General features: G+C 43.2%; 1 protein-coding gene across 1 annotated transcript in view; it reads left to right on the forward strand.

Moving 5' to 3' along the window:
• Nucleotides 1-6,032: 6,032 nt before the first annotated feature.
• The window catches only part of LOC108802274, a 52,750-nt gene continuing 45,663 nt past the window's right edge, over nt 6,033-13,119 (forward strand). The window contains exon 1 of the mRNA XM_018574143.1: nt 6,033-6,541. Within this exon, the coding sequence (XP_018429645.1) occupies nt 6,033-6,541 (509 nt within the window). The remainder of the gene's footprint in view (nt 6,542-13,119) is intronic.

Here is a 13,119-nt window from a genome sequence, read left to right on the forward strand (position 1 = left end):
AGTGTGGCACATTTAATATATGCTAATATAGCAAGGTGCTTACCTTCTCTCTCAAACTCACCTGTTCTATTTCTCTTGCAATTAATATTCTCATGAATTATTATTTAGTATTGCTATATTTATTGGACTTTTTTCACTCTCCTCTCCATCCTCTTTGCTTAATTACCTTCTTCAACACTATCTTTCTAGAAATCTCTCTTCTAGCATTCTAATCAGGCCAAAATTTCAAATTGCAGAGTTCCAACCAAAAATATTACACCCTCCATGTTTCGCCACAATTTCTGGCTACGTCAGGGGTCAAAGTGCTCAAAAAATGTGCTCTTGTGCAGATATAGTAGTTAAATGTCATTTGTCTAAAGCTATGTACGCTTACACATTGACGTCACCATGGAAAGCACCAATAATTCATAAGTATCATTAGCTTCTAACATAATTACATCATGTGTGCATCTTCACGCATTTAGATGACAACATTTTAGTGGAGGGGTTTTGCCTCCATAAACACTTACCTATTTTTTAGCTTTTTATTTTATACGTTTTTAAATTTAACAATTTATTTGTGGAGGCTTCATTAATTATTTTAAAAAAGAAAACCCCCCACTAAACCAATACCTAATCTTAGATTCTCAATTTGAAATACATTTGCCAAACATTTATCATGAAACACCTGTGCATAACAGCCCCATAGACCTCTATGGAGCCATGTCAAGAGGATCTTCAGCCTCAGGAGACCTCCCCATAGAAGCTATAATGCTCAGACATGGGCCAGGACACTGAAGACTTCAGGGGGTTTTGTGACAGACCGCCTGGTACCCCGACTGGGTACCTCTGTCAGAAATCTGCTTCCTCTCTGCTGGAACCTGAATTCCAGTGTCCTCAGCCCAAACCTGCCTAATGGACGAAACCAATATATTAGGACAGAAAGCTAAACTCCTCAAACATCAGACAACACCAATGTTGAAGTGAAAACCAAGAACTGGTTTATTGAAGAAAGCACATAGAGTTTATACCTCACAGAATCAGATAAGAGTTCAGTGTGTTACATTGACCAATCCCCTCCCCCGGACAGCCGGGTGACGCATTGGAATTCCTTAAAGGAGAACTATGAGATGAGTGATTTCTCTCACCTCATAGTTCTAGCCGACCTGTGACAATGACCTGTCACAGGTCGGCTCAGTAGATCGGGAGGTGAGCGAACAGATACCGGCGTTCGCTCACCTCTCGATCCTGTCACGGCTCTCTGCCGTGACAGGGGAGGGGCTGGATTCCCCGCTCCGATCCGCCAGCGCTGACTGGCGGAACGGACAGGGGAGGGGGCGTGTACAGCTGGCTCTGCCTCTAGATAGGCAGAGCCAGCTGTCACTCACGCAGCTGGGCGGATCTCGACATTGATGTCGGGATCCGCTCCGGCTGCAGCGTCTCAGTATACCGCGAGCTGTAGCTCGCGGTATACTGAGCTTAGGGTAACGGGTGGACGCTAGTTTGTATCCTCCCGTTACCCTAAGGAGAACTATGGGGAAAAGCCCTGACCCCATAGTTCTCCTTTAAGCACAGCCACTCTTTGAACCCAATGAATGATCTTAATTAGATAAGAGCTTGATCCCATCATCCCAAACAATGGCCATCCCAGACAGCCTGGTGCCTTCACAAAATTACGTTTAGCAGAGATGGCATCAAAACAAGATGGAAGCCCGGATGGTTCAAATCAAGTCAAATAGTGAAAAGCACTCTCTCTAGATAAAATATTAAACAGGAAAACACACACAGCAAACAAAGCTCTCCGGGGTAATAAATCTCTGCAGCCCTAGGTCCGTAGTCAGCAGGAAGGAGGCTAGCCCTCGGGCTCCTCTAACAGCCCCTGTGACGGTTCAGTCCGTTACATACTTGATGTAAAAAAACAGGGGTTACTGAATTTATGCATCTGGGGCAGGGGGAGGGTGGGCTAGGTTAGGTTAGGTAAAGTAGGGCTAGCTAAAAGGATGAGCACACTTTGTTTTACAGTGCACTTATCCTTTCGGGATATGTTGCAGTAATGAACAATTACATTTAAGTAACTGAGTTATATTTTTATATACTACAACTACTACTACTACTACTAATAATAATAATAATAATAGGAAAAATATTAAGAGGATAACAATTATTGTTTGGCTATTGTTCAGTAGTCTTTTCTGAGCATTGAATTGTTGCAAAACACACTTTTTTTATTAGCTTGGCGCTGTATTTTTTGTGCACTAGTATAAAATTAGACATATTACAGAATAAAGGATAACTGCAAGGTGTCCTAACGTTTTCACAACCTTAAATATAGTGACATGATCTCATGTAAAATGTTCTATAGAGGCTTTCTGCCCATTTCCTCTAGTCATGTCTCTTGAGTACTACTCATTTCCTGCAGAGGAGGATGTGGCCGGGAAGGTGAAAGAGTATTGGCAGAGTGAAGGTGTTATAGTATGCTATGTAGCAGCATGTCCAGCCAGATTATGATTAAAGGAGCGAAAGAAAAAAATAGTAAAATACTATACAGCATTGCTTTCTTCAAATCAGCAGTGTTGTCATCCCATTCATCACACATCTAGGTGTATTATTTCTCACTTAAAGTGTATTTCTACTTTGCAGGCAAACTTGCCTAATAACTATTTTATATTTGTTACATGTTCCCTGTCACATAGCATAACTATTTTAAAAGTTGCTGCTTACCTTTTTAATTGCTTAACTGGTTGAGGAACGTAAATATATGGCAGCATCCTGAAGCAGTTATACCAAGATCACAGCTGTTGCAGGCAGCTGTACAGCCACCTGATCTCTTGTACAGTGCCAGGGAGTGTGCTCCCCACCCAGCCGCTGGCTACGTACAGGCTTCGCTGTCCCGGGACTGGCACAGCAAGTCTGTGCACTTCGATCACTGCTTCATCAGCTTCTTTGGGGTCCATAGGGGACATTAGGGTTCTAGTAGACCCCTGATGTCTCCCAAAAGAGGACCATTCACATCCTCTTTGCCATTAAATAGGGGCTTGATAGCCCCTTATGTGATAGCAATAAAGTTGAGCGGAAAAAAAAAAGATAAGAAATTAAAGTCGCATATAAAAAAAAATGTGAAAACGCAAAAAAAAATTCTGCCCCCACATACAAATACAAACATGCGTCAGGTGCCCCTATGTGTGAAAACGACGATTGCACCACACATGTTACATATCACCGTGAACATCTAGCTTTCCCTTACCTTGCAATGTTAAGGAGGGGGCTGAGGAGTTACTGTATGTTTAAGATAATCAACCCTTTATGTCAGGGGTGCCCACAAGGTCGATCGCGATCTACCAGTCGATCGCGTAGCGATCACTGGTAGATCGCACTGTCCTCTCCTCCTGCCGCTTCTCTGGATTCCCGCTGCTCTCCCCAGCGGGGATCCGAGAAGAAGTGAAGGAACCGGCGGCGGGGGAGGGCGGAGGACGGAGCCGCTATCACATTCCCGCCCCCTGAATGCAGATGTTTTTTCGTTGGTAGATCTCAATGAGCTAGTAATTTGAAAAGTAGATCTCCAGACGAAAAATAGTGGGCGCCCCTGCTCTATGTACTGTGTTGTACATGGATCGGTGGGTGCCGAATAACTAGTTTCTGGTTAATAGTAACTCTCAAGCAAAAACATAACCGCTAAACACAAAAAAAAATGCATTCCAATGTGCATTGTTCAGACTATTGTGGCGTCCGCGTCCCGCAAAATAGTCCAAGTGTGGTTTTAGGGGAGGATTTCGTACATTTGCGCGAATCCGCACGTATGTAAAAATGCCATATGGCCCCTTACTGTACAATGCTTAATGATTTTTCACTTGTATATTGTTAATTCATCCGAGCGATGTCTGGAACTTTATAACGTCTAATGTGAAGTTTGTTTACTAATTTCCTAGTTGCTGCAAGCACCCGTAGCCAGGAAGTACCAGTAGCCAGACACACAATACTGCAACCAGTGGAACTGAGCAAAGAAAATGTTATTTTTGTAGGCACCTTTAAGCTACTAAAATCCCAAATTAGCTGGATTAAAGCAGAACAACGAACACACATTTTTATTAACCCTTGCATTGGGGCCACCTCTACGGTTCATTTGTGTCGAGGTTTAAAAAAAAGTTATACTCACCTGATTCTCGGAGCCAGACGGCTCTTAGGCTAGCCCCTGGAGAGTCTCTCCCCTTCCATTGAAGTGGTCTAAGGTCCCTTAGTTATCACGTTCTGTGTATAGGACATGAGGATGCCGATGGACATACCAACGCTGCAGCAGAGGAGAAGACAGACTGGAGGGAGAACTGCCGGCTCAGAGGATCGGGCAAATATAACTTTTTTTTTTAGACTAGACAGAAACGAGCATTTAACTCGTGCAGTGCATGGGTAGCCCCACTGCAAGTGCTAATAAAATTTGTGCTCTGTAGTACATTTAGGGAAGACATGCAATGATTTTATTTCCTTTTTTCTTCTTTGTTCTTATTGCTCCCATCATTCTTTTTCCTCATGTGTTCTAGCCTCTTGCCAAAGGAAGGAACTGTTGTAGTGAAGAACGGTGCTGTCATATACTGATTCCGACTCCAAATCCTCGGTAATGTCATTTTCAGAATTACTTTTTTTTAAATATTTAAATGATTCAGTTTTGTGAAACAAGCGCACATAGAAGGAGTGTTCCCTGATTTTGTAATTTTGAAGTATTTTATGGATATATTAAATAAAGTACAAAGAACCGGTAGTAACATTTTCAGGCAATACTCCTCCTAGGTAATGCCGTGGCTTACGTGGCAGGCCTGTATGTGAACACCTCACCCACTGATACTGTAGCGGTCAGGGTTGATTTAAAGGATAAATGTACCTTTGGCACAAGCTGACCACCTGGTCCTACGCTCACCTTCTTTCCCGATCCAGCGAAATTTACTGTACAGTACTATTTCTTCCTATGAGGCCCTCCTTACCATCTTGTCTTAAATTGTATTGTGACTGTAATGTCTTCCTTATATTGTAAAGCGCTGTGCAAACTATTGGCGCTATATAAATCCTGTATAATAATAATAATAATAATAATAATATGAGGAGCTGTACTCAGGATGGCCTGTAGCGGTCCTGCAGAGCAGGGTTCGCCGCATAGAAATGAATGGGGCTGTGAGGAACCAGTAAGGAAATTTTTCAGACGCAAGGTTGTGCAGTGCCTGGGGGTTCCACACAGTGGTGATTGCTGGATTGAGGACGAAGGCGAGTATCTATTCGGTATCTATTTAACTGACTTGACCCTTTCTTTTATATTTTACCCTTAAATTGGTATTATTAATATTGCAACTAGCGTTTTCTTTTATTCTACAGGACCTCTGCTTTCAGAAAATATATAATTGTTTGGGGGTTTTAGGCTGTTTTCTATCCACATATTCGGAATTTATTGTGTGTGTAAAAAATTAAGAAATTGCTCCGGACTGGGATTAAAGAAGAACTCCAGGATTATAGAACAGAGTATCCTTGCAGTGGGGCTAACTGTGAGGCTTAGCTGCTTGTTTTGTTCTACAAGCAAAAATAAAGGAAAAATACTCACCTGATCCTCAGTCCTGCTTGGCTGCCAGACTGGTCCCTGTAGCCTCTTATCCCCTGGGGGTTTCCAGTGGTCTAAAGACTCATGAGGTCATGACGTCTAATGCAGCACTGAGGGTCAGGTGAGTATATTCTTTTTATTTTAGCCCCAAAACTAGCACTTAACTCTGGCAGTGCAGGGGTAGCCCCACTGCAAGGGTTAATTTTTAGATTTCCAGGATTTCTTCTTTAAGTGCTCCTTTTGTCTAGGAGACTCAAATAAGCTGATTGGTTGCCATGGGCTTCTGCTCCAGATTCTGTCTGCTCCAATTTTGATAAATCCCCTCATTATATTCATAATACATAATAAAGGAATAGAATTAACATTTTGTTCAAGAGCAACTGGTGTCATTTAGAGTATCAATATCCCGCATTATGACAATGTAATTGCCTTAAGACTACATGGTTTTACTTATTTTTCCTTCCAGAATATTCATACCATGAATAACAGAGGAGACTTATGGGCAGAAGAGCGTTTACCCAGCTTCAGGGAAAGAAATCATGAAGGCACTGTTCAGCCAGATGATGATAGGATCTACGTCATGTATCATGGCACTACATCTTCTGCCGCTGAGAACATCATCAAGAACGGATTTGAACAGTCACCAGATGGCATGCTAGGAGAAGGTGTCTACGTTAGTAAAAATAAAGAGAAAGCTCTACGTTACCCCTTAGAAGATGAAGATAAAAAATACCAGGTTGTTTTGAAACTCAGGGTTAATGTAGGTAAAGTCATAAGAATTGACTATCAACAGCACCCTCTGCGAACCAGTTGGCATGATCATGGCTTTGATACAGCCTGGGTACCTCCATTTTGTGGTATGGTTGAGAGTAACCTAGAGGAAGATTGTGTTTGGGATCCCGAGAGGATCAAGGTTGTTGGTGTAGTCCATGCTGCTCAAGCTGGTGTACAGAAAGATCTTAATGGGTTAGTTAAAAAGTATGCAAAGTAAGGGGGACATCTTCCAAAAAAAAAAAAAACAGAACAGGAAGGTATGAAAGAACTCCACTTTCACAAAAAAAAAATATATATAGCATATACAATTGTCATAAAAGCCATTTTGAAAATGTATATCATTAAAATGTTCCTTTGCATTTGAATCTGCAGCCATTGTGATTTTATTTAAACTGTGAAAAAATAAAATCTTACTCCCGTGCAATATGGCAGCCTGAGGGTACTTCATAAACTGTATGTATGAATACAGATCTTCCCAGACAAATCACTGCTTTCCACAGATGTCTGTAGGGAGCTACAAATACAGTTGCAGGCATCCCCTGCCATAAGAGTGCCAGTTTTGGTAAGATACCTTATAAGTTAAGTTATAAGTAAACTCACCCTGCAAGGGCCGCTGGAATATACGGGTCTTCTGTCCCACACCAGTGATGACTTACCCTTACCTGGATCCAAGTGACACCAACACAACGTTTAAAATGGTCTTTATTGAAACTAGCAATAAGCCCTGGAAAGAGATAAACTGGTTAACAGAATTGACAATATAAAAATCAGTGATGCAATACAACAACAACAACAACAGCAAAGTAAGTAGGATTGTTGTTCGTTCACTTAAACCGCCAGTGGAAGGACTTGTCTGAAATGCACTGAGCGAGTAGTGAACGAATTTGTCAGTTACACAACACAGAAATACTGTTCAACAAGTACAAGTCATAAGAATTGATCATCAAGGGCACCCTCTGCAAAAGACATGGCATAAACTTGGCTATGATACAGCCTGGGTACCTCCATCTTCTGGTATGGTTAGGAGTAACTTAGAGGAAGATTGTGTTTGGAATCCCAATAGGATCAAGGTTGTTGGTATAGACCATGCTGCCCCAGCTGTTGAAAGGCAATATCTTAACCAGTTAGTTCAACTGTATACAAAGTAAGGGTGACATCTTCCCAAAAAAACAAACAAAACTGGAAGGTATGAAAGAACTCCACTTTGACTAAAAACATATATAGCATATACAATTGTCATACAAGCCATTTTGAAAATGTATATCATTAAAATGTTCCTTTGCATTGTAATCTGCAGTCATTGTGATTTTTTTTTAAACTGTGAAAAAAAAAAAAATCAAATTTCTTGATGAACCGGCCCTAATTCTCACATTGGGTGCCGCTGTCAGCATCCTTTCCACCGTCATACCTTGATCAGCCGATCGAAGGAGCCAGTTGGAAAATGTTCAAACAAACAGAGCCAGCAGCCAATGAGCTGCCGCCTCTGTTCTATTATTCTGACAGCAGCCAGGGGCCACCAGCAAAATACAATGCAAGCAGCAGGAGATTCTTCGATCAATGCTCGTAAGCGTGTAATCTGTAATAAAGACTAAATAAGGGAGGAGCTTGGGATCAAACTGAAAAGACAGCAGTGTTGCTACATGTAGTAGGAGAGTGTAAACTCTTTGAAAGCTTTTTTTACCATCTATGTATGTAAGTACATTTTTTATATTAAACTTTATACAATTCATAGAGTGCACTATGGAGTGTCCATCTTTTGTCTCCATCTGCTGAAATTTTTGTTGATACCACTGGGGAGCGATTCCACCAAAGGAGAAGTATGTCCTTATAGTGGAGAAAGAAAGAGGAAATCTTTTTCGCTGTGGAAACACGTGGTATTTTCCCACCTCAGATTGAAAAGGGAAGTGGCTTTTTCAGACCTTTATAACGTATTGGGAGTGGAAAGTGGAGATCACAAGGAGCACAAAGGGATTATATAATCACCAGTTAATTGCATTCACTTTTGTATTGGAGGCACTATTGACTTTATGCTGTATGATATATGTGTAGCGCTCACCCCCGTAGGAGCCGCTGGATGATCGGGTCTTCTGTTTCACCTCTGTGACACACCACAAGCAATGAACCCACAGCACACCAGCACACCTTGTGAAGTTTTATAACAGATTTAATGACTATGGAATAGAACAAACACTTAACGGCTCCCCAATCACATGTAATACAACCAATAACAGGATAAGGCAATCTGACACGCAGCAGCAGTCTGTTGCATGCAGGAAAGCCTGCAATGTCAGAATGTCTCAGATAATATACTTAGATTGAATGCAATCAACATTGATATCTCTACTTAAAAGTATCTACTCCACTCTAAACTACTGGCCAGTAGTACTGTCCTAGGCTAGCCAACGTTGGGGCCCTTGCTGTATAGCAGATGTGAACAATAAACAGGGTGTCACTGCGGCCAAAGGCCTCTCACCACTCCTCAGATCAAATGGGAAGAGATGAAGTCTGCTGGTGGAAGCTGGGTGTTCTCTCTCTCTCTAGTCGACTCTGGGAGGAAGGTGAAGTCATCTGGGTCCCTTGTAAGAAGTTTTCACTCACTCAGGATACTGGCAGTCGTCTCCCTCTGGATGGCTGGATCACCCCAGTGGCTGGTTCGGCAGTGCGACTAGGCCTCGATGTCCTTTGCGTTAACCAAGTCACCGGACCTCACTTCAGGCACTCGATCGGGTCCTCTCCGATTCAGCAACTCAGATCAGTCTCTCTATAGACGGCTGCACAGAGCCTGTGTGTCCCTATATGTCAGCGGTGACAACACAGCTCTGTTTCACACAGTCTTAACCCACACAGGGTTACACAGGTCTGTCCTCTTCAGATGGCTGTCCCAGACTGAGGCTGCTCTGCAGTTGCAACCCATAAGCCTCCTGTTTCCTTCCCCACAGCCTCCTGGGTAATGCAGTTCTCAAAAATCCTTTCAGCAAACGTATCCAAATCAGCTCTGTATACAGTCTCCACAACCTGTGCTCTCTGGCTCCACCTGCAGCTGCAATATCCTTTCTCTTAAAGGAGCTGAAATCACAACAGGGCTACATATGCATCACGGTGGATGTCCTTGTAAAGAGAACTTCTATCATCTCATTTTGCTGCTATTAGTATTTAAATAATTTTTTTCCACCTGTTTTTAAGCACTTCTAATTGACACTATTATATATACAGATCTTCCCAGAAAATCACTGCTTTCCCCAGATGTCTGTAGTGATCTACAAATACAGTTAGAGGCATCCCCTGCAATAGGAGTGTCAGTTTTGGTAAGGCACATTATAAGGTTTATCCACGCCTAAAGGGATTTAGACACTGCAGATTGTCCTGTTACAGCACTGATATAAACGTGACTGTGTTCAGGTGGTTATTCTTTTGTAGGAATATAATTTTCAGTCTTATAGAGATATTGCTACGTTTCCCAAGTAGCGCAAAATGACAGAGTCTATGCAAAGCCCAACCTAATCACTTTATTCTCACCTCTCCAGTGTTCCCTCACTGCTCTTTCTTCGATCGGCTTGCAGTGCGGTTGAAAGTGCATGCACTGTTTTTTCAATTGCAACGCATGGTATTTGCTGTACAGTGTGTTGACATGCAATGTACCTCCTGCACCGTAATAAAATGGGAGGTGTGCCTTGTGGTACTGTGCATCAATTGCACGGAAAGTGAAGGGGACCCTAAAGGTGGCCATACATTGTACAACCATCGCAAGACGATGGTTGTAAAGTACTTAAAAAAACGTACGATCTGCCCATCTTGGACAGGCAGATCGTACTTGCGATCATCGCAAGCCCGCCCCTCAAGGGCTGCAAAGGGACTGCAATGAGAGGCGGGCTTGCGAGGATGGCAAACGGGCCCGTTCGTCAGTTGTCGAACAAGCAGGCCACTCACTCGCCGAGAATCGTACGATTCCCGGCGGGTTTTCCAGCCTGCTTGTTCGATGGAAGACGTGCGACCGTACAGTAGAAACGGTCGCACGCCTTCCATACACTGCATGATTCTGGTACGATCGCGGGATTTCCCGCGATTCTCGTACGATAATCGTGCAGTGTATGGACACCTTAAGACAGCATTGGACCTCCTCCCATGAGCAGTACTTGGGCTTAAGGATCCATTCACACCATGTCCGGACCAGAACCAGACCAGAACAGAACATTTTTTTGTTTGGCCCATAAAGACATAACCATTAATTCCTATGAAAAAAGTGAGACAAGTTCACACCACTGCCTTCCGTTTCAGAAAGTTTAAAAAAAAAATACTGCATGCACTTTTTTCTCTGGTCTGGAAAGCACCAAAATACATGTAAACGAATGTATACACAGTGGAACGCACTAGAAAGTCAATTGAGACAAAAAAGCACTGGAATGCATCAAAAACACACATGACCAGATCTGGTCCGGACACGGTGTAAATTGGCACTAACAGCCAACTCCCAAGCATCCTCACATGACCACTCCCTCTGAGCTATGACAGTAGGTCAGTGATGGCGAACATATGGCACGTGAGCCAAAGAGGGCACACAGACGCCCCTCTGGTGGCACGGAAGCCTAGGTGCCAGTTTCCAGGGCACGCACAATCCAGGTGCTCAACTGGGATGCTCCGCGTGGGCCTCCAGTGTTCCATGGGACTCCAAGTCACATTAAGTTTTTAAAGATCCATCTTTAAACCTGGCAGGTGCCCGGATCCTATTTAATATATTGCCGAACCATTAAATGAAAATCATCTTGTGGTGGTCCAGTAGAGGATCAGTATGATCTGCAGCTTTTGCTGATGCAGACCATACTGATCGCTCCCTTGTGGTGCCGCTGCTCACAGGCAGGAGCGATAAGTATGGTCTGAATCAGCCAGAGATGCAGATCACACTGATCCTCCACTGGAGCACCAGGGTAATCCCCAAGTGCCCCACTGGACCCCAGGGATGCCGCCCCCTCCCTACAAAACAGGTAAACAGGAGAGGGGGCAACTTTTTTAATATTCATTTTTGTTGTTAATAGTTGTGTGTAGGATGTGTGTTTTATTGAATGTGTGTTTTTGAAAAGTGTGTGATGTGTGTGTTTTATTGAGTGTGTGTTTTTAAAAAGTGTGTGATGTGTGTGTTTTATTGAATGTGTGTTTTTGAAAAGTGTGTGATGTGTGTGTTTTATTGAGTGTGTTTTTAAAAAGTGTGTGATGTGTGTTTTTTTTAATGTGTGTGTGATGTGTGTGTGTTTAAATGCGTGTGTCATGTGTGTGTTTCATTATGGGTGTGAGTTTTTTTAATGAGTGTGTGATATGTGTGTGTGTTTTTAATGAGTGTGTGATTTGTGTGTAATGTGTGTTTCATTACATGTGTGATGTGTGTGTTTTATTGAGTGTATAAATGTTTGAATATGTGATGCCCTATTTTGCGTAAGGCAGTGATGCTGAGCGTTATTTAAACCCTGGTGCCCATACTACAACGCAATACCAAGCGTCTTTTCAGTGTTGGCACTTTGAGATAAATAAATTGATTTTGTGTTGAAAATTGACCGAGTTTTGGCACTCGGGTTCAAAACCGTTAGCCATCACTGCAATATGTATTGGTATCAGCCATCTTGCTCAATTGTGCCCTCGCCATTCTGAATTGATCCTATGTAAATGTTATGATAACAATTTACACAGAAGATTTATATGTCCTGCATGAATGGAAATATAGGGGTCTATTCACGAAGCTGCCGAAGGATCCGGCCGTAGCTTTGGCCGATCCTTCGGCCAGCTTCGGCCCCAGGAACCGAAGGGGTGCTGTACGGGCTATTCACAATAGCCTGTACAGCTCCCGAACATGGCCGAGCGGCTCAGTCGAGCCAAAAGCATATGCATCGGCTCGGCTGAGCCGTGCTGAAAGCCGAAGCTGGCAGAGCGGCCGGCCATTGGCCGGCCGACAGCCTGCTTCTGACAGCTGGGCGGAGCCAGCCGTGATCTTACGGCTGGCTCCGGCCACTTGCAGAGAGATCAGCGTCCCTGGTTACCTGCTAACCAGGGACACTGATCTCCAAACAGCTAACTCTCCCTGGCGCCCCGGGAGTCTCCTGCTAAATGGTATATTTAGTCCTGGTTCACAGTGAGTGTTTTCTAACGCTTTTTCTGCCATACAAAATGCTCCAAATATCGACCCGAAAAAAATCCCATTCAATTCTATGTGTGTTCCCATCTGAGCGTTTTGTCTCAATAAGAAAAACACCTGTATCTGGAAAAAACACAGGAGCTTTTTTGGGCATATTACAGCTTGTTTTGGCCCCATAGACTCAATGGGAAATGCTTGAAACGGCCTTTTGCTGTGTTTTTGCGCGTTTTAATGCTCTTTTTCTCATTAACATCAATGAGCAACAATCTGCTCACAAAAACTCGCTTTTTGTTGTATGTGCATAAAATGCACACATTAAAACGCACAAAAACGCTTTCGCCTATGTGTGAACCAGGCCTTAAAGGATAAGTGGGGGCCAACCTACACAAGGAGAGAGAGCAGCAGTGACTGGTCTTGATAAAGGTGGCCATACACTTTACAACCATTGCAAGAACTTAGTCTTGTGATGGTTGTAAAGTAATTAAAAAAACCCTTCCTGGGTATTGGTTTCCGATGACCGCAATGCTGAACCGGCGGTGTGCGCGTGCACACACCGGCCCGTGCGGCATTGATCTTACGATCATGCTAAAAACCAGCCGAAAATCATACGATTCTCGGCTGGTTTTCTAGCATGCTCCTTAGACAAAAGACCTGCGACCGTACCGCAAAACAT

Source organism: Nanorana parkeri, unplaced genomic scaffold, assembly GCF_000935625.1.
Source record: "Nanorana parkeri isolate BGI_ZX_2015 unplaced genomic scaffold, ASM93562v1 scaffold2763, whole genome shotgun sequence".
In the NCBI taxonomy this organism is placed as follows: Eukaryota; Metazoa; Chordata; class Amphibia; order Anura; family Dicroglossidae; genus Nanorana; species Nanorana parkeri.